Source organism: Fibroporia radiculosa (assembly GCF_000313525.1).
Source record: "Fibroporia radiculosa TFFH 294 genomic supercontigs, scaffold8733, whole genome shotgun sequence".
In the NCBI taxonomy this organism is placed as follows: Eukaryota; Fungi; Basidiomycota; class Agaricomycetes; order Polyporales; family Fibroporiaceae; genus Fibroporia; species Fibroporia radiculosa.
In genome coordinates this window covers 27,055-50,687 of record NW_012133458.1, presented here as the reverse complement: position 1 = coordinate 50,687, position 23,633 = coordinate 27,055, and the positions used below count along the sequence as shown (strand labels likewise).

General features: G+C 49.0%; 8 protein-coding genes across 8 annotated transcripts; 4 read left to right on the top strand and 4 right to left on the bottom strand.

Annotated features, from left to right (window-relative positions):
* Nucleotides 1–87: 87 nt before the first annotated feature.
* On the bottom strand, nucleotides 88–1,156 carry FIBRA_06824 (uncharacterized protein; the record flags this gene model as incomplete). The annotated part of the gene is made up of 4 exons (XM_012328533.1): nucleotides 88–479; nucleotides 531–570; nucleotides 621–765; nucleotides 819–1,156. The coding sequence occupies 4 exons, from the start codon at nucleotides 1,154–1,156 to the stop codon at nucleotides 88–90; spliced, it is 915 nt and encodes a 304-aa protein (XP_012183923.1).
* Nucleotides 1,157–3,573: 2,417 nt separating this feature from the next.
* Nucleotides 3,574–4,554, top strand: FIBRA_06823 (uncharacterized protein; the record flags this gene model as incomplete). Its single annotated transcript, XM_012328532.1, has 3 exons — nucleotides 3,574–3,659; nucleotides 3,713–3,822; nucleotides 3,884–4,554. 3 exons carry the CDS (start codon nucleotides 3,574–3,576, stop codon nucleotides 4,552–4,554), a joined length of 867 nt encoding a protein of 288 aa, XP_012183922.1.
* Nucleotides 4,555–5,950: 1,396 nt separating this feature from the next.
* Nucleotides 5,951–9,112, top strand: FIBRA_06822 (uncharacterized protein; the record flags this gene model as incomplete). The annotated part of the gene is made up of 5 exons (XM_012328531.1): nucleotides 5,951–6,305; nucleotides 6,369–6,928; nucleotides 6,979–7,169; nucleotides 7,221–7,368; nucleotides 8,555–9,112. 5 exons carry the CDS (start codon nucleotides 5,951–5,953, stop codon nucleotides 9,110–9,112), a joined length of 1,812 nt encoding a protein of 603 aa, XP_012183921.1.
* A 730-nt stretch (nucleotides 9,113–9,842) lies between these two features.
* Nucleotides 9,843–10,848, bottom strand: FIBRA_06821 (uncharacterized protein; the record flags this gene model as incomplete). Its single annotated transcript, XM_012328530.1, has 4 exons — nucleotides 9,843–10,134; nucleotides 10,186–10,262; nucleotides 10,314–10,482; nucleotides 10,544–10,848. The coding sequence occupies 4 exons, from the start codon at nucleotides 10,846–10,848 to the stop codon at nucleotides 9,843–9,845; spliced, it is 843 nt and encodes a 280-aa protein (XP_012183920.1).
* Nucleotides 10,849–12,787: 1,939 nt separating this feature from the next.
* FIBRA_06820 (uncharacterized protein) lies at nucleotides 12,788–13,891 on the bottom strand (the record flags this gene model as incomplete). Its single annotated transcript, XM_012328529.1, has 4 exons — nucleotides 12,788–12,968; nucleotides 13,024–13,286; nucleotides 13,444–13,710; nucleotides 13,793–13,891. 4 exons carry the CDS (start codon nucleotides 13,889–13,891, stop codon nucleotides 12,788–12,790), a joined length of 810 nt encoding a protein of 269 aa, XP_012183919.1.
* Nucleotides 13,892–14,990: 1,099 nt separating this feature from the next.
* On the top strand, nucleotides 14,991–15,620 carry FIBRA_06819 (uncharacterized protein; the record flags this gene model as incomplete). Its single annotated transcript, XM_012328528.1, has 2 exons — nucleotides 14,991–15,079; nucleotides 15,140–15,620. 2 exons carry the CDS (start codon nucleotides 14,991–14,993, stop codon nucleotides 15,618–15,620), a joined length of 570 nt encoding a protein of 189 aa, XP_012183918.1.
* Nucleotides 15,621–17,341: 1,721 nt separating this feature from the next.
* FIBRA_06818 (uncharacterized protein) lies at nucleotides 17,342–17,886 on the top strand (the record flags this gene model as incomplete). The annotated part of the gene is made up of 4 exons (XM_012328527.1): nucleotides 17,342–17,404; nucleotides 17,493–17,605; nucleotides 17,665–17,787; nucleotides 17,853–17,886. The coding sequence occupies 4 exons, from the start codon at nucleotides 17,342–17,344 to the stop codon at nucleotides 17,884–17,886; spliced, it is 333 nt and encodes a 110-aa protein (XP_012183917.1).
* Nucleotides 17,887–21,529: 3,643 nt separating this feature from the next.
* FIBRA_06817 (uncharacterized protein) lies at nucleotides 21,530–22,969 on the bottom strand (the record flags this gene model as incomplete). Its single annotated transcript, XM_012328526.1, has 2 exons — nucleotides 21,530–22,071; nucleotides 22,120–22,969. 2 exons carry the CDS (start codon nucleotides 22,967–22,969, stop codon nucleotides 21,530–21,532), a joined length of 1,392 nt encoding a protein of 463 aa, XP_012183916.1.
* Nucleotides 22,970–23,633: the final 664 nt, after the last annotated feature.

Genomic DNA, 23,633 nt, shown 5'->3' with positions numbered 1-23,633 from the left:
TGCTACATGGATCCTCTTGACATGTCTGGGGACCCTCGCGACTATGACTAGGTTTATAGGAACGGGCTGCCTGAAGTTAAGATTCTCTCATTCATCTGGGTCAATGTCTAGATCCCTGGAAACGTCCTCCCACAACTCCATTGAACGACATAGCTTTTGCAAACTTACTCGTGCGGCGTCATAGCTGAGACTCCCCATAAGCAGATATAGGGGGAATTCCTTCCCAGCTGCCTTTCCCTCTCCATTCACGACATCCACCAATAGTTCCATTGCTTTAGTTGGATCTCCGGAGGCTCTCTCCCAGCCTCCATCAAAATTGGCTAACGCTTCCTTTCGAAGAGCGTCATATTCAGGTATGCGGTTATCCACAACAAGTGGGCCAGCATGTATCTTCTCTGTGCGAAAGCCCCCCGGGCAAATGACCATCACGCGAATGCCAAAGTCTCTCAACTCGGCAGAGTACGTGGCTCCCAAAGCTACTGATACATTAATCAATGTTTTCAGACCCAAAATCAAGGGAAATTTCGCACAGTGAGTAGCTGCTTTCCAGGCAGCGTAATAGCCTGTCAACTAGAGTCACATTATCAATAGCCTAGAACCATCGCAAACAGAATACTCACGGGCACTTCAGGCTTCCAAACAGAACGGCTACCCAAAAATATGACTGTTCCATCACGTCGTTCTCGCATGCTGGGAAGAACGGCATTTGTGACATTCAGCGTCCCCACAAGGTTCATCTGGAGCTGTTCAGTGTAAAACTCGGATCTAACAGGAAGTTTCAAGCCTTTGATTAAACAAAATGTAAAATTGGCACACACCCGCCTTCCCCAAGCAGCGACTTGGGAGCAGTACCCGCATTATTGACAAGTACGTCAATGCGGCCCCATCGTACCAGGACCTCTCGAACCTGATCTCGGATGCTTTGCGGAGAGTCTCGTAAGTCGAGAACAAAGACTTGTAAGCGAGAAGATTTTGAATTAGACACCACTGCTTGCACGTCTTCCGGCTTCCGAACAGTGGCAACCACATAGTCCCCCCGAGCAAGAACGATGGAAACAAGACGCTTTCCAAAGCCCGTAGAGGTCCCTGCACATGATATTTGATCAGTCTCCGCACATGGTGGATGAGGACGCGGGACTGAAGAAATGAGGATCATGACAGAGTGAGAAGTGAGACAATTGAAGCTAACTACAGTCGACTAAAACTCAGTCGTGACTAGTGCTCAAGTTAAATGCTCCATTGCGTCACGGAGGAACATTGTCTGTATGTAAGTAAACTTGTACAGACCAGTGATCATCCACACCTTTTTCTGTCGATCCAAACTTGCTATTGAAGACATAGGGTTTAGATTATGGTCTGAGAGGAGTGGTGTCTAGAAAGGTGAGTGTCGGAAAGGATTCTGGATAGTCATTTCACACACGTTTGAGCGGTAATGACAATTGAACTCACAGTAGTTTGAACTTGTGCAATGGTTGGGAGAGTCCGAAGGAGCTATGCTCTTGCCTGATTCCTACTCCGTATTTCAAGGCTGATTCATAGGCATGGAGATCTGTCTCTCAATCTGTCACCCTATGATTGATTTCGATCCACTACAAATTTTCTTTATTTGTATGAATTCTTGAGAATATGACTTGTATCGTGCCGAATATGGATGGCACATCTTAGGCTCGTACCCAGCCGATCTAACTTTTGAACTCTGCTGCGAAAGCAGCTCGTTCAACATCAGAATGCATTCACTTTGAGCTCCGACTTCCTTTTTTACAGATGCCCTCGACGAAAGCGTCTAAGTCCGATTGGCATGCGAGTCAAGGCCACCTGAGTGCGAGTGAGAACTCGAACTTACATACTTATGTTGATCGAAATTGCAAATAAGTGGTATTTCACTGATACAACACAGATAAGATAATAATGCAAGTATTGTAATCAAACGAACTCTCTGAGTTCGCATACCACTTGAATAAAGAATCTCGCAGCTGGTCCAAAATATAAGTTGAGATCCATTGACCGAACCAAACCTGGGAGACTCTACGATATGTACCGTACGAATACAATTTCGAACAATCGCCACTCGGCTCAACTATTTGGCCGCGATCGATCTTGACAGATCATGAGAAAGGGAGGGAGACGACAGAAGAAAGAAGGCAGTATTCTCTGTCTAGCTCCTTACCTTTGGAACCCGCTTTTACTCTGACCATCTTCTTTCTGTTGGCGAGCGCATCTGTCATAATATGCATCAACAAATTGATATGATTCTCCTGAAGAACTTGACTGGATTTTTGGAGTGCTGATGAACTTGTTGTAAATAGCTATTGCACTGTTGAACATCACCAATTGATTTCGTAGCAGCATGTCTGGGCACCGAACGAGTGGCTTTAGTGGTTGGCTTGCCGTTGACTCGCATGCCAGTCGGACTTAAAACTCGAAGTGCGCCAGGCGCTGGCGCTAGACCTCGCACGATATAGAGACACTGTTTCACGGCCGACACTGCTCGTGTTGGTTGGAAATGTAATTTAAATGGTCCATTATTTCCATTAAATTAATGCTGCATATATATATTCGCGTGAAATGTTAGCATAGTGACTTCACAATTCGATCTTTGTGAAGTCAGTGCCACAGCTATGGGCGCTCATTGCCTATTTAGGCAACTATTCTATGTACTATCATCTATGTTATGATGACGAATCGTGGATATGAAGGAGACCGATGCGAGATTGCGTTCCCTGGTAGGATAAAGCAAAAGAACAGCAAATCACACGACATTATGTGCCCAATTTCCATTTTAAGGTGACAAAATGGACACCGAATTATGCCCGTGGAGAGACCTCTCTGCGCTCGGTGATGCACTCATCCGTTTTCGTCGAAGGCATCTGGAAAAGGAAATCGGAGCTCGAAAACGCTAGTAAGCTAGTGCGGTCCTAATGCCTCAGTGAATTGATGAAGTGTATCAGTGGCAAAGTCTAGATCGGTAGTGTCATGATTACACAGGCCAAGTCTCTCATCAAAGATACTGAGTACAGACCATATGCCTCGCGACTCGGGCTCGGTCGCGTGCATCAAAAGAGTCCCGAGATCATGAGTTCATCTAAGATGTGGAAGCTCTCCATGTCGCAATTTTCGCATCGTCGTGGAAATGCGTTCCCAGTCATGAGGTGAGAATTACATATAACATTGTCCCTGTCACAATCCGAAGCTGATATGACTTATTTCATCTTTGCAATGGTTTAGCTGTCAATTTGTTTCTCTGGCAGATATTCCCGTCGATGTAGAGTTGAGGGCAGCATCGAGCAAGTCGCCCCAGAGCGTAAGTTTCATTCCCTCGCACGTTCTCAAACTGGTTGATTTTGGATTCATTGGATGCGGACCATTCCTCTTCAGGTCATTTGTTGATAAATTACGTTTCGAATTCGTGTATCCGTAACTGGGCCATGTAGGATCAAGGAAGAATGTGAGCCTTGGATTACACTCCTGGTTTCTAGCCTTTGCCGTTTTCGCAGCAACAATTAAACATACTACAAATACTGCGATACTTGCGTCTAACGACTCATCTTTACAGTATCCCCTCACTGTCTTCAAATGTCCATCGAACGTGCAAAAAGGCAGTATCAGTCCTTCCCTGGATCCCAGTATATACTCCCATCCGACATTATAGAAAGGGACCGGTGAGTCTTCTGTTATTCGACTGGATCAAGGCTACCGTGTAACTCTCCTTCAGACTGGCCCTTCAGCACCGCGTTCTGAAACAAGCTCTTGAGAATCAGCTGATCCGTCCACCTGTTTCGCTCAATGCTGGAGACCGGATTCTCGACAGTGGGACCGGATCTGGTAAGTCTGCTGGTCTGTGATTCGAATCTCTCAAACAGGCAAATATTCAAGTACCTATCAGGAACTTGGTTATTGGACATAATCGAAATGGTGTCGCCAGACGTGATCCTAATCTGCATCGACATTGAGCCCCGCCTTTTTCCTACGACTTGTCCTCAGGTTATCTCGCGCGGAAAAGTGGACTTCAGTGTTTGTTCGATCACCAAGCTACCCGCGGACTGGAGCGAATCATTTGCGTTCATCAATCAGAGGCTGCTAATAGCTGCTTTACGCACAGAGGAGTGGAAGGAGGCCTTTGAAGAGATGCACCGTACACTATTACCAGGAGGATGGGTTCAGCTCGGCGAAATTGGCACGCTAAAGTGCGGCCCGGTGACTGAGAAATATCAATCCCTTCTTCGGGCATTATTTTCCTTCAGGGGATTAGATCTCGATTGCGTCATGCACATTCCTCTGCTACTGAAGGACACCGGATTTACCAATATCAGCGTGAAGAAACACTCTATACCACTTGGACGATGGGCGGGCGAGATGGGCATAGAAGCCCGCGACAATTTTATTGGAGCATACGTGGGGATGAAGGATGCTATATTGAGCGCCGGAGGGTTTGGATTTGTCAAGACTGAGGTGGAATTGGACGCCTTGCATCTTGCACTGGAGAAAGAATGGGATGAAACCGAAGGCTCTATTATTGAATACGTAGTATTTTGCGCTCAGAAATGTACACTGTGATGCAGATTCGGTTACGATCATCTGCTTTATACATCATTGTGACAAACTAGATGTGTTTGACATGTGGCTTCACCTGTACCGGGCCACCTCCATCATCGACATGACTCCACGATATTCTGCATGATAGGGCTCCGATATAAATGAGCTGGACAAGTCGAAGCCAAGGCGTTCGGGTATTCCAGGACCAACATGGGGAGGCGGGACGGTTTGCTTGGCTCAGCGAGGATCCATAGGAGAACAGAGGCCAGTAGCAGCAGTTAGAGCACCCAAAAATTGTATGAGAACAAAAGGGTGCTTTATGCGATACTTTAATTAAGGAATTGTGAACGCGATATGCAACACGCATTCCAGCGCGGCTTAGCATAACAATTGAACTTGACCGCAAATTTTTTGAAGTAGACTTCATCAGCAAAGTGTGAGATCCTAAACCTCACATCACCAATGTAGATAATCAAAACCAGAATTATTTAGCTTACCATTCTTATAACCACAGTTATCGGCTTTATGATATACCGACTTGAACTTCTCATTCAGTACAGTGCGCCGAAGATGCATACCTCTGGCGAAGAATGACCGCTCAGACCTCAAATCTTGTACCACATTTCGCTCAACATGTGGCGCAGTAAGTAAAGAAAAAGGCCTTCGATGCCGATAGCTGTGAAATTATCGGTCAGCCATATACGGATCTCCCAGCCAGCAGCTTGATAACTGCAGGCAATCAGACCTGTGTCAGCCGAGGTCAAAGCGCTTCAGATGTGAAATTTAATTTAAAACGTCCCACTTGCAGCATCCGGATAGGTGACAAGATTACAGTCTGAATGTGCGTGTACTGGGTCATCAAGTAGATACTCCAGTACATATATTTCTCGGCAGATTCGTCAACGCCCATGTACAAAGACACGTGCATACGTGACGCTAGTCCGCGGCACGAGGAGTTAAGACCACCTCACGGCAACACTACGCAGCAGCGACTTACTTCAGATACGAATCCGAAGCTTGCAAGCGCGAATTGAAGGAAGTGGCCATTATACTCACAGAAGACCACGGCGACCCCTTTCTAGTAGGCTGGCCGGCTTTCCCCCGGACGTTCTTATACCACAGGGACGTTGGTGGATCTGTCGCAACTCGAATAATCTCCGACTGTAGAGCTTCTCCTGTCATCGCTTTTTGAGTTGTCTCTGTATCCGCGAATACTGGAAATCTTGTGGTGGTGGTCTATCCTTTTCAGTGCGCTCTCTTGAAGATGATTAGCTTGTACCCTGGATATAAGCTACTGCAAGCTGGTGTTCTGGGATATGTTTTTCTGGCAGTCTTGTACACAACCCATTTCATGTTAATGTCCTCTCCCTCTGAACTTTGTGTAGCGTTTCTAGCACCGCTCTCTGCTCTACTCTCGATGGTACTTTCAGCGACAAAATCAACCACAAAAATACAGTCATTGTCTTCTCTTGCGATCCCTGTGGACTTCTCGGATGCTCTGTGGCCTGCGGATCTCTCGTCTAGTGACTCGCCGCTTTATTTTCAACCCACGACACTCGCATCCAAGTTCGCGATGAACAACGCGTCTCAAACACCTATACGTGAAACTACGTTTCTCAGCAAGGCATTTTCGGGCGCCATGCATCCAACCCGCATTATTCCGTTCTACTATCGTGCAACAGGCTATGCCGACGAGTCAGATGTCACCATCACCACGCTTGTCACGGCAAACCGTTTCAAAGTTTTTAGGCAGCTTGTTGAACGATATCAAGGTACGTGCCACTGGAAATTTTCCCGGAGCATTTAGAATTCTAAAAGTAAGCTCATGCTCCAAGGGCCAATCTCGGTGACAATCCATATCCCCTTCCCTGCGCAGGCATCACTAGCTTCTCTGCCCTTAACTCACCCGTCTGTTGTTGCGCTGCAGCGTCTACATACCCTCTACACATCCTCGTCACAATTCTCGACATATGTCGACGTCCATCTCGCTCTTTCTCCTTTCGCAGCGTCCGCACATCCCGATAGAGGCCATGATGGTGAAGGCGGAGATGACGGAGAGGGCGAAGGCGAAGGCGAAGGTGGCCGACAGTTCAACGTCTGGCGCAATGTGGCGCGGCTCTTCGCGCGTACAGAATTCGTCATGATGCTGGATGTCGATTTCGCTGTGTGTACGGACTGGCGTGGCGCTGTGCGTGATGCCATCCGTCGTACGGAGGCGACGTATGTCATGGGCCCCCGCGGTGATCACGCTGAGGATAGCAAGCAGATTGATCTTGGCAGCGCAGAGCTCGTGCGCAGATTACGAGAAGGCCATGCTGCGCTGGTCGTCCCTGCGTTTGAATATATGAAGCAAGAGGACGGTGTGAACCAGATAAATTTTCCTACCAATAAAGAAGTAGGAGACGCTTCATTGGTCAAATCCTAACTAGCTGATCGTCGCCCAAGGAGCTTCTGCATCTGACACGCGCGTCTCCGCCAGTTCTCACATTGTTCCACGCGGCTTGGACACCGGGGCATAACAGCACGGACTATGCACGCTACTATTCTATACCGCCTGGGAGCGGAGAAGTGTACAAGGTGACGCAGTATCAGAGCGCGTACGAGCCTTATGTGATTATCAGCAAGCGGGTCACTTGGTGAGCATCTTGTCTTCGAGACTGCATATCACCATTGGCTAACCCTTATAGGTGTGACGAGCGCTTCACTGGATATGGTGCGAACAAGGCAGCGTGCCTGTTTGAGATGTACCTTGGTGGCGTGTCGTTTTATGTACTTGCAGATCATTTTCTGATACACCAGAGCCATACCTATGAGGAAGAGGCGAGAAGAGAGGAGGTACGTTGTCTTCCATTTACTCGTCGGACTTGATTCAAAGGATAGTCAGAGGAAGTATAATAGGAAGTTGTACGCAGATTTCAAAGAGGAGACATGTCTCCGGTGGGTCTTTTGGGCCCTTCAAGCTTGTGTTGACTTTATGATGGTAACCTCACATAGCTACCTTGACCGATACTCGCGTTCCGGGCTTCTGCGAGATGCCGTAAGTTTCAACACTCAAGACGAATGTAGGAAGATCAGAAGCATTGCACGAATTGCAGCGCAGGTGAGCTGGTATGATTTCCTATAGTGGCGCGCATTTTATGGCCTTTCTCTCCGCTATAGGTTCTTGATGCACAAGTACAACATTGATTGATAGAAGACTTGGTCTCGATTATGTCGTGTAATTTTGTTTCCCGTACTCTCAGCTTTCGTTTGTTCTCCTGCAATGTGAGGGAGAAGACCAAGTATTTTGAGTTTCTCGCCGCTACTCAGGGTCTTTAATCTGAACTGCATGAAGCTACCAAGTATGATGTACGGTGTGTGTGTAGATTACGTTTTGTAATCAAGTTGATTGGGGGTCTCCTCATTCAATTGTAAGTATGACCAAACGTCGAAACTGTCTGCATCAGAGAGAGAAATAATACTATCCCGGTTCAGTTGCCTAGCCAGAGCTTTACCGTCATCTGATAAAACATCTCCTTGACATTCGCTCGCACCTACGAAGGCAAACTTTATAATAATCATTGAGAATAAGAGAAGTAGGCATGTGGTAAGGTGGGAATAGCTGGACGGCTACGTGGAAAACGTAGTTATTACGGACAGTGATGAGGCTTCAATGGTCGAGGAGTGGTTCCCTTTTAGATGAGAAGCAAAGCCCTTGGAACAAGCTAGCTCCGCTCTGACATGACCAATCTGCTGAATATACGACTATTGCTTTGAATGAGCCGCAGCGGCTGTTCTTGAGGTCCAAGCACTGCGTATATAGCTCAGCAAAAGAGTCTTGGGCTAATCGTCCAGCATACAGCAGTGGCTGTTGTGGGCGTGCAGGATCTGAGATATTCGATCTCCGCTTGCTTAGGCCCGATCTGCCCACCGCGATCTTGGAATGACGTATTCCCTTCCAGGATCAGTAGGTTGTCTTTTGTTGATGTTTTACTAGCCCAGTTGCAAATTACATGACAGAATATCCATGACACGTCTACAGTTGATCCCTCTCTCAGCCTTGCGGACGTCGACATACTATATCCCCGCACACGCCCATAATCCCAATACATCTCTCGCACCACACCCACTCCTTATCTATCACGGTGTGTTCCGACATACTCCTTCCATTTCAGCCTCCAAAATCGAATCGCACCTCACCGATATCGGTGTTGTGGTGCCGCACTGGCGTTACACGATGTATCGTCAATCGCACTTCCATTCGACGACGCACGAGCTGCTTGCCATCGCGTCTGGTCGCGCTCGCCTTCTCTTTGGTGGAGAAGGTAACCCGGATGGTATGAAGCTGGAAGTACAGAAGGGAGATGTGATGCTCCTCCCCGCGGGCGTTGCCCATCGCCTCTTAGAAGATCTCGGGGGAGAGGGCGGGGCATTCCAGATGGTAGGGTGCTATCCAGTCGGGGCAAAGCAGTGGGACATGTGTTATGGAGACGGTCGTTCCGGAGAGAATGATAAGGAGATCAGGCGCAGAATCATCAGCTTGCCGTGGTTCGATCGTGACCCTGTGTATGGAGACGAAGGTCCAGCTATTCATATCTAGTGTCCATGAACTTGAAGAGTAGAATAAACATTGTACGAATAGTATTATTGTGTATGCATCGTATCAACAAGTCGATAGATGCCTTCAAGAGCTGATGCACGACAAATACTGCCAATGAATGGATGATATATACTAATATAGAGGGATAGCCGGAGTGTGGAAGACGGCACACAGCATACGTCTTCATTGGTGAGCACGATAGCAAATGACGAAGGAGCTCGTGCGCAGGTATAGAAGTATTAGCCGATGCGTTGAGAGGACAATTAATTGTTCGTGATACTTGAATGCGATCTCCATAACTTCGTTGTAGGCTGGAGATGAGGAAGGACCAGCCATCGACGCCAGATACTAACCAGCTCACACGATAGTATCTGGAGAAGATTGGATATCGGGTAAGCCAGGATGGGACAAGCAGGACGGAACGGTTGGAGGACAGAAGCACTGAACAATGCCACAAAACAAAGGCCATACTAGTGCTGCGCCATGTTTGAAGCTAAGTATAGTCCCGCATTGTGCATACAGTTGCCTGAATGAGAAAACCATGAGCATTGCCTTGCGTGGTTGAGATGCATACACAAAAGATGAAGTATCATGCTATATCATGATAAATTTAGGATGATTGAGGGGAAAGGCAGCAAAAAGTAAACAGAAAAGATATCAGTGTGCAAGATATTTGCTTTGAAAGGGCGAAGGGAGCAAGTCAACAAACATCATCGAGACGCAGACACGTCTAGTCAGTTACTTCCGAGCCCAAACGAGCGCTAAGATAGGGCTGCATGTCGTCTACCCTAGTGCCATCCTCATGGTGATTGTTGTCCTCGCGGGACAGCGGAAATTTCCAGAAGGCTGAGACTGCGAGCAGGAGATGTGCAGCACCCACAATGGCGGTCGTGGTGATCACAATGCCAGAGATGATCGCTGCGGGGAGCGATGCGGTTTGTGCGCTATTATCTGGTGCATTCTGAAGAATATGCCGATCCCAGATGCTGAAAATTATCATGATGCTCGAGGTGATTGCTCCCCTGGGGTCACTTCAGATGCAGAGGATAGAGGAGCGGGACAGGACACTCTACCAGAGAAACCATACAACCGGCGCCGCAAGAAGCATCGACGGCTTCAACCAGCGGGATGCTTCGAGGCTTCTCAAGCGCTACAAGTTCATCTGTGATCAGCCATCCGAGCGAGTCACTAGGTGACATACCTGCAGCAATTGACCTCCGCGGTTAACCTCCTTCACCTCGTAGGCAAACCAGATGTACATCCCGGAGAATGTCATACCAATGCATGCTTGAACTATGGACAGTATTGCAGTCGTGAACAATAGCGGGTTGGTCCCGAAGGTGACAGTCTGTGAAATTGTCTCCACAATCCTGGAGGCCATACGTATCAGCAAGAGTATCACAGTGATGAAGGATATCGCGGTAGCCATACGTCAAGATAGCAGTACAGGCCGAGAAGACTCGTGCCCACTGGTGGATCATTGAGTCGACGAACTGCTCTGTTGGGGACACTGACAATCTCAGAGTGCCTTGAACAGACAAGCGATTATTCTGCACTGTACTGCTAAGATCCATAGCCTCACAACATCTCGCGAACCGGACGCTGTAGAAATCGACTGGCCAGTGGAAGAGCAGAATGTCGCGATACAAGAACGTTGAGGCGGTATATACCGAATTAGAGAGAGCGGCTATGGCGCCGCTCAACCGCTCGGATAATTGGTGCAGCATATCGGCCATCGAGCGAGAAAGCAGCCCACTGAGGGTTAAGGTATTGGTGGTAGTATGTATTAGCATAGATTCACAGCTCATACTTTTAAGGAAGTTGGGCTGCAATGGGGTCAGCGCCTGGTATGGCCCCTACCTCCATCTTCGTCTTTATGCACCCTGGAGCACCTTCTTCCATATGATGGCTGCCGTCAGCTAGGTCACAGCCCTTCTTTTCTTTGCGCCGGAGGTAATGTTGCGCGATTGTTCGACGGGATCCAGGCTGTGCTTCTGTTGTATGAACTGCACCCATGAAGCAGTGTATGCGAGAGCCATATCATTCCTTATGCCGTCCTAAGAGGATTAAAACCACTGAGTATAGCTATAATGAGCTGCTAGATGCACAAAACACCTGGCAGGTCTGTAAATCAAATCTCGAATAGACAGTAAAAGCGGCGCCCTGAGAAGAAAAGAAAAACTCAGATTCAAACCTGGTAAGCAAGAGGCGATGCTCTCGTGCTCAGTGTTCTTGAATAACATTCCTCTTACCAGAATATCAATTGCTGCACAACCGCAAGAGCGAACATCCACGTGACTGCCTGGAAGATCTAAGGAAAGAATTCGCCGCACATCAAATGAGATTGAATTCATTGCTGCAGGAGGCGGCAATTGTGGTCGCGGTGGTACAATCGATATGGCGAGACGCTGGCCTGTGCAATAGCACGTCGAGATAGAAGGGTTCTATTTCAGATAATCTGAGGACATTCCCACCAAGAAACGAAACAAGGACAACTGCCTTGCACGGCTGCCCCGCACAGCGCACAAAAAGCGGAATGATCAGAAAGCTAGAAGCTAGAAGAGTGGCACAAGTCGACCAAGTCATGTACGCACCGCATTGATAGCAAATGGGTATTGAATGCGTGACTACAATGGCGGTGAATGTGGTCGTAGCGGTGCAATCGATACGGCGAGAATTTGTGCTGCGCCACGGCACGTCGTGACAGTGTCCCGTGTCCAGAAAATGTAGGCTCATTCGGATCGAAAAACTGCACAAGTACAACTGCCTCACACAGCTGCCCTACACAGCACACAGAAAGCAGAATGATCAGAAAATCAGAAAGCTGGAAGATTGGTTCAGACTGAGCAAGTCCTGTGCGCACTGGATAAATGAATTAACGGACACCTTCTTGAGCCGGTACCTGAGCGATGTCTACAGCCTGCTTGCGCACTTGCTAGAGATTACCTGGTGATGCGCTTCGGTCCAGAATGTGACTGTACATGGATTTGCTGCGGATGCGGGGCTGTGTCCTCGTGTAGACAACATGTAACAGAACACAGATACTTCATCCTATTCTAGGGCTGTAGTTGAGCAGGTGAACGTTCCAAATCAGCACCCCGCCTATGAGGGCCCCTCCTAGGCTGCACAGATTCCCAATTTTCTTGTGCAAGTTTGTATGCAGTGATTATACCCGTCGAATTTAACATTGTCGGAAGCATGCTATCAAAGCCACAATAACACGATAGAACGAACTTGTGTACAAAGACCACTGGAAGCAAGTCTGGCTCAGAACGTCAATATTGGATAGAGTTGTGTATGCACGAGTAAGATTTAACAAGAGACAAAAGGCGAACCGAAATAGCCACCATTGCCCGGCATTACCGTGTGACACATGATGACAGTGGACCGTGCCACCAGACCTGATCAAGGCTGCTGCTTGACCAGTACACTCTCCAAGAACCTCCCCACAAACTCAGCCGAGCATATGAAAAAATAATAAATACGACGCATCAGAGGTTTTATATGAGCGAGTAAATGAGTGGATTAAACTCTCAGAACAACAAGAGCAGGGAGTTTGGCGAGAGAACAACATAGACACCAGTAATACAACCGTAGATAAAGTACTAGAGAAACAACCACGCGCCGCAGGCAGACCATGTCCGAATCACTAATCGATCAAAGGTTGAGCCATTCTCAGTCGATATCCATCCTGGCATGATCTCCCCGCCCGCCTCCCCTGCGCCCACCTCGTCCCCGGCTACGACCGCGACCACGCTGAGGGCGTTGAGTGTAATCCGCAGGATTCAGCCCCGGCGGTGCGACGAGGACATGCGCCCGCGTGTCCGAGGCAAGAATATCATCGGAGCGCATTTTTCTGCCACGCAGGCCTGTTTAGCACACTCCCCCAATACCACGGTTGCAATACTTACGATCCGCTTGACACATTGCCTTCCATGAGGACATCCACGCTATCATCTGAAACGCTGGTACCCATGATGCGCCCGCCCAGCGTCGCATTCACACCACCAACAATCTTGACTTCGAGCGTCCGTCCGTCGGCCGGTTGTCCATGGAACTTTGCCACTGCAGCCTGTGCATCCTTCTCGTGCTTGAATGTAATGCGCACTATCGGAGGGTCGTTGCGCGAATGCATCACAGCGTTTGTGATGGGGCCACAGCGCTTGAAAATGGCCTGAGTGATGGTCAGCACAAGATTGGTGATGGGACAGTAAACATTTAGTGGCCCCCCTTGGGACAAAGTATGCGAGATGTAACGAGCTGCCGCATATACGTGGTGTCGACTCGATTTCCAGGAGAGCCAGCGTAGGAGCAGGCAAAGTGCTACATACCTCGACATCCGCAGCACTCGTGCCGCTGGCCAATCCCCCAACTTGGACAACGTTCCCCCTCCCGCTCGCGCCCTTGATTGAAAGGCCCTTCTCACCCGTTGCCTCTCGTAATGCACGGTCCGCGCCCGTGAAGTTCATCTTTGGCGCGCCCGTCTGCACGCTGGAGAGGCGTGACCCAAGTGAGTTGGCCTCCGCATCAGGACCACGATAGAGGTCGTGTTCCCAGGTTCCATTGACGTCGCCTTTTGGTGGGCGTTGATTGCGGTGCTAAGAGTTTGCAAGGCCAGAAGAAGAAGAGCAAGACAATGAGTTGGGTGTGTTCAGTGGTCGAGACTCGGAAGCGGCGCACGTAAGGGCTGGAGCCACCAGAGCGGTTGCCCCTGCTGCGAACAGGGCCGACAGAGCTCGAGTTAGGGAGACTGATGCGGTCGAGGAGGGAGGCAGTCATGACGAGCGGCGGTAGGGAGGTGGTGGTTGAGGAAGAAGTCGGACGCGACGACTAGTTGTGGCACCGCGAAAACAGGAGCAGGCGCTGTTTGGTCGTGTTTGGCAAGCATCCCCCAGGTACGGCCGTCCACCCGATTGACAAGTCGACGCTGCTTCAAGCTTACAGGCGAGTGCTGTGCCCTTATATCGACCTATGCATGTGCCGTACAATCAAACAATGCAACACACACTGCAATGTACCAAAGAAATCCGAAGTACATCATTATACGCCCCGTACAGAACATAGATGATTTGTCTGGAAGAATCGTATCCTTCGTATTTCGCTCCTCACCCATCTAATCGCAGTATGTAGCAGCCCTCTCACATGTATAAACGTGGTGCTATATGCATGATTAATATGTAGAAGTATATATGTTGTATGCACTCTGTATTTTGACAGGATTATCTCATCGTAAGAGGCACGTTGAAAGCTACAGATTGTTGAACGTCTGGTATCTTACCTTGTGAGTGCCTACAACCTGCAAGCAATCTACCTAGCGTGTCAATATCCTTAATCAAATACAGGGCTATGATTCTTCTCTTGAATGAAACTTTGAATATGACATCTCTCCTGTGAGTGCCGAATTCGACATGCTCTTCTGCATCAGCCAGCGGCTGAAATCGTAATAGGCAGCCGCGCTTCCTTGCTGGCACTCGTTTTGACCTGGAGTGTGTTCCCTTTCCTAAAGGTCCAAACTCTGCTGCAATGTGATCGACCCATCGCATTACGCGATTGTTCGCTTGTGGTATTTGGACTTCCCTTGTTGGCTGTCCCTTCCAGTCTTGATTGGATGCCACTTAAGCTTTGAACTTTGGCTCTCGTGACGTTATCGTAAACGCTTCTCGGCGGATATTGCATTATACCGATGCGTGTTCGGAGTCCACTTGACCTCAAGCAACATGGAATCACGTCGCGGATTGAGACTTGTTCCGAAACTAAAGACATTTAAGTCTGCCATGCTTGCATTTGCGGGCTGCACAACATCTACCCCACACTGAGGTGAGCAGGAAGTGTGCCCCACCGTCAAGGCCTCGCATGGTGACATTATATGCAGCCCAATATGAATCCAAATCTTGAGCCGAAAGTCAGGAGCCTCGTGAATACTCACTTCATGGAAGCAGAAGCCGACGTGAATGGTTTTTGGAACGCGTAAGTTATTCCCATATTTTACGGCTGACGTCTAAGTCAGGCCTGATCTGTCGCCATCAGCGTTCTGAATATTTACTTTCCAACCAACACCCTGGATTTTATCACCGCGCCGGAAGCAAACCCCAAAGTCGGGAGTGGATCCCGCACTGATTTGCTCGTTCGTAAATACACCTATGGCGCAAATAACACCGTGACCCGGCGCCCTGTCCTGCTTTACGAAGGCAAGGCACACAACGGAGAAAACATGGATGCAATCCGAGCACAAGTGTCTGATTACCTGAAAAACTTGGGGGACTTGAAAAGCCAGGAGAAGTGTTGGGTCATCGGAGCCAGGGGTCGGGAGGTTAGTTTCTGGTGCTTTACAAAAGGTGTGGGAGGAAAAGACCCGTTGGAACAGTGGGGGGTGAACGTGAAGGATCATAAGGTGGGGCCGATGGCGACGAAAGTCTCTTACGACGTTTTGAACAACTTCAGCTCTCAGTCTCGTATCTCGTGGTTGCCGATTGTTCAATATTTTCACGACCATCCCCTGGGGCCGTAGTGGATTGCTTTGCTTTACTGTTGAGTACACTCATCGGGGGTAGTGATGAGGTTATGTGACAATCCCCGGCATGTCTGGGTAGAATTCAATCCAATCTACACGAGTCAGTTGAGGGATGATTTAGAAGACAGGGCAGGAAGGAACGGTAAGGCGTTATGATAATTGAAAATCAAGCGGTCATGTATGTCAAAGTTCCTGAGCAATTCAAGGAAGCTGTGATAGAACGGACTGAGACCCGACGTTGTGTCTTGCCGGCCTTCGACTCTAGAACAGGATTCTCTGCCAGGACTGATAACAAATATTGAGTCGGAGGCGCACCGAATAATGACTAGGTCCGCACATAATGGTTTACGGAGGCTTTCGGAGTGATGATGATGTTTTCCAGCATATCTACGAGTGTACGACACTGGTGGCGCCTGCGTTACCCAAGAGCAACGAACATGTCTCGCGGGATGTCATGCGTAAAATCGTGATCACAAGGCTTCAAACCCTGATAGTGAAAATCACTCTTACGGTGCTTTAAAGTGTGGTTGAGTGAATACGAATCTCAACATACGGAGCTGCACATAGCATCTAGTAAACTACTATACGGTCCACAGGGCAAAACACTTCAAGAAGTCAGGTCATATATGATGGATGGACCAAATGCAAGAGCCCTGTAGACAATCACTTTCAAACAGGTCCAATTATGGCCCTGCATATAAACCGATCAGCAACTCATGGAAGCTGCAGCTTTACCAGGACTATGGCTCGGGAGGGATTTCTTTGATAAAATAAAAACGATAAGAAATTTTATAATGCTGAGATGGGTACGAATGTCCGTTCCGAAACTTCAAAGCACTCACCTCGAGTCCTCGACAACTCACTTGCCGCCTGACCTTACCGCCGTGACTATACGTGAAAAATAACACGCACCCAAGATCACGAGATCCATCCCAGCGACTTTTTTGTGCAGTAAAAGCTATTCGTTACAAGCGGACACACTGAGATCTTTAACTGTCAAAAATTCCGTTTCGTGACGGACGTCTTCCTCAATCCCCACATACTATGAGGGAATGTTTGGACAGGGAGGTTGAGCCAGGCGGGCTCCGAGAATGAGATGATTGGTCGGGATTTTACACAGAGTCTAGCTGTGGAGATTATGGGGTTTTGCGAGAACATTATGCCAGATGGTAGTGAGAAACTGTTAGTTGGCTGTAGGCAGCCAGGCCGTGCGAGTCGGACATGGGTGACGTGTTTTATGTCACATCCTTCAAATAAATGTCACGCGTGACGTCCTCGTCAGCCCATCTGCGGTTGCCTGGTGCACCCTTACGCCTCGCGTCCCCGTCTGTCTGCGTGTTCCTCGCTTGCTCGCTGCCAGCTGGCCACTTCCCTTTCTGTATCTCCCTGGCTCCTCGTTCCCAGCAAACTCCTACCGTAAACTATCACTAACCTCGCACATTTTCAACAATGGGTGGTACAGGTGCGAGATCAAGTGTGACTGGACTCTTACTGGATTTGCGCTAACTGTTGCATTTCCGCGAAATGTTGCTGTGCATGGACATGCTGGGTACTAGGATGGCTTTTCCTTTTCGCGGTCCTCATGGCAGCTGGGCTTCTCTTCACCATGGTCTTCTTTGTGGGTAGCCCCTCCTCGCTCGCAATCAGACGGAAGACTTACTTTCACTGCCATCATTGCGGTGGAATATTACATTTACACGAATGGCTCGCAGATCATCATGTTCTCCGACCTCGAATGTGACTACATCAACCCAATAGACCTCTGCAACAAGCTTAACCAGGTGCGTGCGTGTACCATGCGCATGAACCTGTGCTACGTCGCGGTTTGTACTGGATTTGGTGCTGATAATGCGACTCCCGATGTGACAGTTCGTTCTTCCCGAGAACATTGCACACGCATTCCTCTCCGCGCTCTTCCTCCTATCGGGTCAATGGATAGCGTTCGCGCTCAATGCACCACTCCTCGCGTTCAATGTCAACAAGTACGTGTCGTTGCATGCTTGTGTCCGGCTGGAATGTTGATGTCTCTATGCCTCATCAGAATACGGAGTAAAAGCCACATGTACGACGCGACGGAAATATTCCGCACTTTACCGGGCCACAAGAAAGAGAGTTTCATCAAACTCGGGTTCTACCTTCTCTGTTTCTTCTACTACCTGTATCGGTACGTGTACAAGTCATGCATATCTGGTTGTCTCATGGCAAATCTGACCCCGGCCCTGGTTACAGAATGATCCTTGCTCTCATCCAGGAGAGCGAATGAGCACGTGACACGATAATATACGCCGATCTCGACGACGGGGGTCAAGATCTCAACAAAGGTCAGGACGAAGGGAGGAGGCGTTCGCGAGGATGGATCTATAATACGTAACATCTGGACTGATGCTTTGTTTGCCATTGTCGTTGAATCTAACGCACGTTTACGACTAACTCTCGTTACGAAATGGTTGATATCGTCTCAAACCCCACTTAGACTGGTCCTGCTCCTCGTCAGCCGAACTAACATGCGGGTCAATGATACGTACAGACGTTTCGCAGGGGCGCAAAAATTCTGTTGGTGTCTCAGGTACGCTGATTGTCACCTCATGCAGTTCTACAGTGCATGGTATCAAAAAGGATGCAAGCAAAACTGGATGATCATAGTTCGTTGATGCCCTGCTTACAGATCATCGTATCAGCTATATAATTTTGCCGCATGCCTTTTGCTCGATTGTGATCCTTGTTTTATTCATCATCTTCGTGCGGCTGGTAGCAAAGGCCTGTCTTGCCCACGTATAAAGAAAAGTTCTGGACATCCTGTACACCAATGATCTTATTTGAAGCTTACTCACCCTCTCGATGGCATTTCATTTTTATCACTGTGTACAGCAGAAAGCCCTCTCGACGCACTCCTCGCAAGCTCGTGCTTTTATTCGACGTCAGCACCACATCCAGCGGCATAAGCTACCCGATTATAGAATCTGGTGGAATCCAGAAGTTGACGAGAGCACGCAGGCGAGTGTACTAGATTACTGCTGATCAAAATATACTACATTTCTCGGACAGGAAGCCAGTGCGGAAGATTCAAAAATCTCATCAACTTTATATTATGATGAAGGCTGTATTCTAGCGGCAGGCCACCGCATATTCGTGGCCTTGAAGAAGACGAAGGATGCACTAAGGTCGAATGGTAATGAAGACTCTTATTCATCTTCTACTATTACCTTAGGTCCAAGCTGCATCTCCGCCCACTTGCAGAGGTGCAGTCTATGCAGGGCGGTAAACAGTATAGTCGCATGTTGCCTCTGCCTCGACCGAAATCTGTCATCGATGATTTTGCGGATTTCGCAAAAGGCCTTTATAACTGCGCTAAGATTTGCATCTGGGAAACTCATGCTACTGGGGGCCTTCTATGGACATCAGTAGAAGAGTCCATCGATTTTGTATTCAGTCATCCGAATGCTTGGGAAGGCTAACACTGGCAGGCACAAATGCGCTTTGCTGCCTTTCGATCCGGTATAATTCTAGATACACCTAATGGCTATACACGCATACAATTTGTGATGGTAGAAGCTAGTGTACATTACTGCATTATCAGCGGACTCCTTGTGGATGCTCTTCAGGCCAGTATACTTGTCTCGTGTGTTGGACGTGCACTGATGGATGAGATCGTAGGATGGTAAAACAATCATGATCCTTGATGTTGGCCATGGCCGATATCAGCACGTATGAAGTGAAGAAGAAAGGAAGTCTGAGGATGGAGGGGATCGCACCACCAGAATGTAAGAATTATCGCTTATCCAATTCTCCTTACCGTGAAAACACAAAGTCAGGACCAGAGGATCTCCGAAGGCCCTGGTATTGTAAGCATGACATTGTACCGATAAGTTAAAGCAGAGAAGCTTGCCGGTTCACCATACTGTAATGATCGTGGTTTGGACGAGATGCTCAAGCAATTTGACGAAGCGCGGACAATAAAGGGGCCAATTTTTTTTGACAAAGCTACAAAGCCTCTTTTTCAAAGTCGGGACAGTTAGTCTTACATGTAATTTGGCTCGATACGCGGCCGGGAGGTGCAATATGGAATAGGTAGTGGACAAAAACGACCCAGATTCTGTCCAGGTATGCCTCCCGTACTACGAATCTACGATCGGAGTACGGAAACTGATGTTACTTCTTGAATTCAGTATCGATGTTGTAGCTTTGTTTAGACCGTCCATCCTGGAGATCCGGTCTACTATTAACAGTTGTATGCAGCTGTCAAGTCTGTTTCGGTAAGGAAGTCCCAAGTCGACGAAATTGGCGTACTAAACTGGCAATGGACGATCTCCGCTTAGTGGTTTTGCATCCAGTCCTTGGCTGTTTTCGCAGCTGCGCGAATTAGCACAATCGCTTCATGTTGCATACCCACGCCCGGACTAGTGTATTGTATCTCGAACCAATGCAACCACAACGTAGTTAGCTGATTTTCCCTTGTCCGTCCCTAGCAATGAAGCCGTAGTTGAAGGCGCTTGATCTTTATATCTGGATCATTTCGTCTTTGTGGGATGGTGGCGGCTCAGCATACGAAGTTCCACATAATGGTCTTCACCATGTGAAGAAGTCCCAGAACATGCCAGCAGATCATTAGGTTTATATAGGACTCAATAGAGAGGGGCACATCAGCGACAGTTTTGCAATCCTTTTGCAGAAGGTGAGACCCATCGCAAGTCCGGTTTTGTGTCTTACCCCTTCGTAGGGAATACGCGTCTTAAAACAGACCGAGTGCGCAGACTCGTTTCTGCGGGAGCGTAAAAAAAGAAAAGTCTTGATTAGTTAATCGTAGTCATTCTGTGCTACAAAGGAGCCTTCAGGAATCCTCACTGGATCGGTCAGGATCAGGGTACGTTTATGTTTCAGTCTGGACACGGCTCTTGGCATTGACACCAAGCGCGCTGTTATTTGAGAATGGTTTCTCGACACTATGTATCATTGGAGCCGACACAATCCGTGTACTAATATGTCCTATTGGGGGGCATGGGACCATCTATTACATCCAGGACTTCGACGTTGTACTCTTGTTCGGTCTCATGGAATTAAGGGCACAATTGGAGTGAAAACAGGAGTCAGCAGTTTGGCAAGTTGGAACTCGTCTTGCCAAAGACTTACTATGCTAAACGTCGTTTTTATCATGAGTACTCCGTTAGAGGTTCTGCCAGAGCTGTGTACCGTGATCATATTTCTGTTCGGTAATCGTGCGCTTTCAAGACGCAATCACATTGGTAGTCCTGGTTGTATTCTGTCCGGCGACGACTCATTGGCAGCTGTACATGATATTCTGCACCAAAACATGGGCGCGCGGGCCAGAAGAAAGAATGAGGAAAGGAGAGAAGGCTTGCGTTGTGAAGGGCTGTACACGACATGTTGTATGTTCGAGCTCTGAGGGTTGGGACAAACGCATGCGAAGGCACGGCGCATTCAGAGTGTTAGGATGTATTGACACTGGCCTCGCGCACATATTCACTTTTACGCCGAATCTGAATTGGGTCTGGCCGCAGAGAAGGTATCACATAACCGTGGTTCGCGGGTACTAAGTTCCTACAGGTCTCTTAAGCGTATGTTTGAAGATGCTGTACTAGTGCATGTCTGTACTTGCTGAGGAAGAGAGGGCTGCAGAGATACTCGTCTCATTATAGCTAAACGACACAAGTTAGTGAGAACACCGAAGCTTGGCTTGGACACTCCCAGCTAGCATGGCGTGATCTTCCATAATGATACGAGAGCTACGGGTAAGGACAGATTCAGAAGACAAAGGAAAGTCTGCTAATATGACAACAATAATTAGGCGCAGGATATATTACTGGACGTCAACACGTCAAAATCTAGGGTCATTTTCCGTTAGTTTCCGTGCATCTCAGCTTGGAGTGGCAGCTACTCACCGTCCGAATTTAGACATCAGTGTTCTCACTACTCTGGGGACTCATCTCCTCTTCCTCCACAAGACCTAATTCATACACCAGAGTCTCCAAGACTACCTTGGGTCTGACCAATGTCGTCACCTGCAGCTCATCTCCCAAACCGCCCTTCGGTTTGTCACATCGCCGCAGGCCCAGAGACGCGGTGCACAATACATGCAACGGCTCGTGGTCGTCCGCCGTTGGCTCCTCGTCACCATATACGTCTTCCATCTGCTCCGGGTCGAACAGGTCGTCCACGCGCACTGTCATGATCTCCAAATCGCGTGAGAGGACCTGCTCGCCAATGACTTGTTGAAGGTTGAGGGCCGAGCGGATGATGCTCTCGAGGCTCGCGTTGACGGACTGACGCAAGCGCTCGTGGTCGACTCTGGCTCCCGATATAAACATAATGTCTGCCAGACGTTCCGCAAGCTGGTTGGTGAAACCCGCAGTGAGGTCACGTCCGTTATACAAACGCTGCTTCGAATATTGCCGCGTAAGGGCACGCCATCGTCCTACAGCCTTCTGAGACTCTGCATACATGAGATCAACGGAGGTAAAGATGCAAGAGATAAACGTACCTGATTTCAACATTTGCTTGTAGATGCCCGAGAATGTAGCATTGCTCTGGTGCTGGAAATCCCATGCCGAGATGATACCCGCAGCAAAGCTTATCATGTCGGCCTGGAGCGCGATATGGACGAGGATCGGATCGTCTTCGTGATGAATTGACTCAAGCAGCTCTGCCATGATTGGGCCAACAGCAACCTTAGTCCGCTCGTACGCCTCCACGAAGCCATCTCCGCGACGATGGTCCTCCACATGGAAAGACTCCGTCAGGAGCGTCGCCGTCTTTGATATGTCCAGGTTGAGACTGCGAACTAGCTGCACGACGTCCACGTCCGCGGTTTTGTCTTCAGGTGCGAACGAATCTTGCGCGGTACTCAGATCCTCCTGTGCCACTGCCAGCAGTGCCTGCATGCTCGCCCGCTCTTCCGCGAATACCCGCTCTTGCTCCTGAGCGAGAAACATTGCGTCTCGCAGCCGAGCCTCCAGGACCAGCAGCCGCTCGCTCTGCGCCTCAATACGCACCTCCGCCCGCCGATATTCTTCGTCCTTCCTCCCAATCTCCTTCCTCGCAAGGTGTTCCATACGCCGCCAGAATCCAGCCTCCTGATGAAGGAGCTCTTCACGCAATTGCGCACTCTCGCTTTCTTGCTGCAGACGCTCTCGTAGACCCTGAACAGTCCTCCGTGCCTCATCTACTTCCAATCTCAGCTGCACATGCCGTCCTAAGACGGACCCGTACTGCGAGAGGCGTAGGCGACTGCTCGACACGCGCCGGACGACGTAGTGCGCGCACTTTATCGCGGTCAGCGTGAGCGCAACCTTCCAGGCGATCTTGAGGAGCGACGTCCAAGTATCAGTCATGGTTCAATGCTGCTGGTGTCATGGCGCGCACCTTGCACTCTACTCATCATATTGCCTTGGGACACGCCCCTGTCGCCCGTGCGGCAAGCTAACACGCAGGGGCGACGCAAGCAAGCCGCGGACCACCTCTGATCAACACGAGTTTCGCGCACCGGGACCCGGCTCGGGGGAGGCTGCTGAGCACCGCCATAGCCTGATGAAAGACGCACGGCGAGCGAGGGCTGTCGGTGTTCTTGACTTGCGTATTAGCAGCGACGAGACATTCGTGCGACATGTAGAACCGAAGGAGACTTCGAGCGGCCACCAACCGACTGTGATTATGACATGAGGACAATGCATGGCTAACGCATGGTATTGAAAAACACCGATCTCACCCGATTTACCGCACTTTCACAGCAAGGCCCAGTGCCTACATGACAGAGTATTGGCAAGCTTGAAACGTTATACCAGAATGTGGTGACGATCGGCAGAGACGGTGGCTATTTCCATACCATAACTTGAATCATGGACGTCTCGAACACAGCACATGACACACTGACGCCTAACAGTTTGGTCTCTTTGACATCGCCTACGCGCGGCGATCAACACTCTCGACGTTCAGATAGACTCGGCGGGTCCCAGGAGTCATGGTGCACCTTGGCTCTGTCCTGGGTAGATGCGTAGA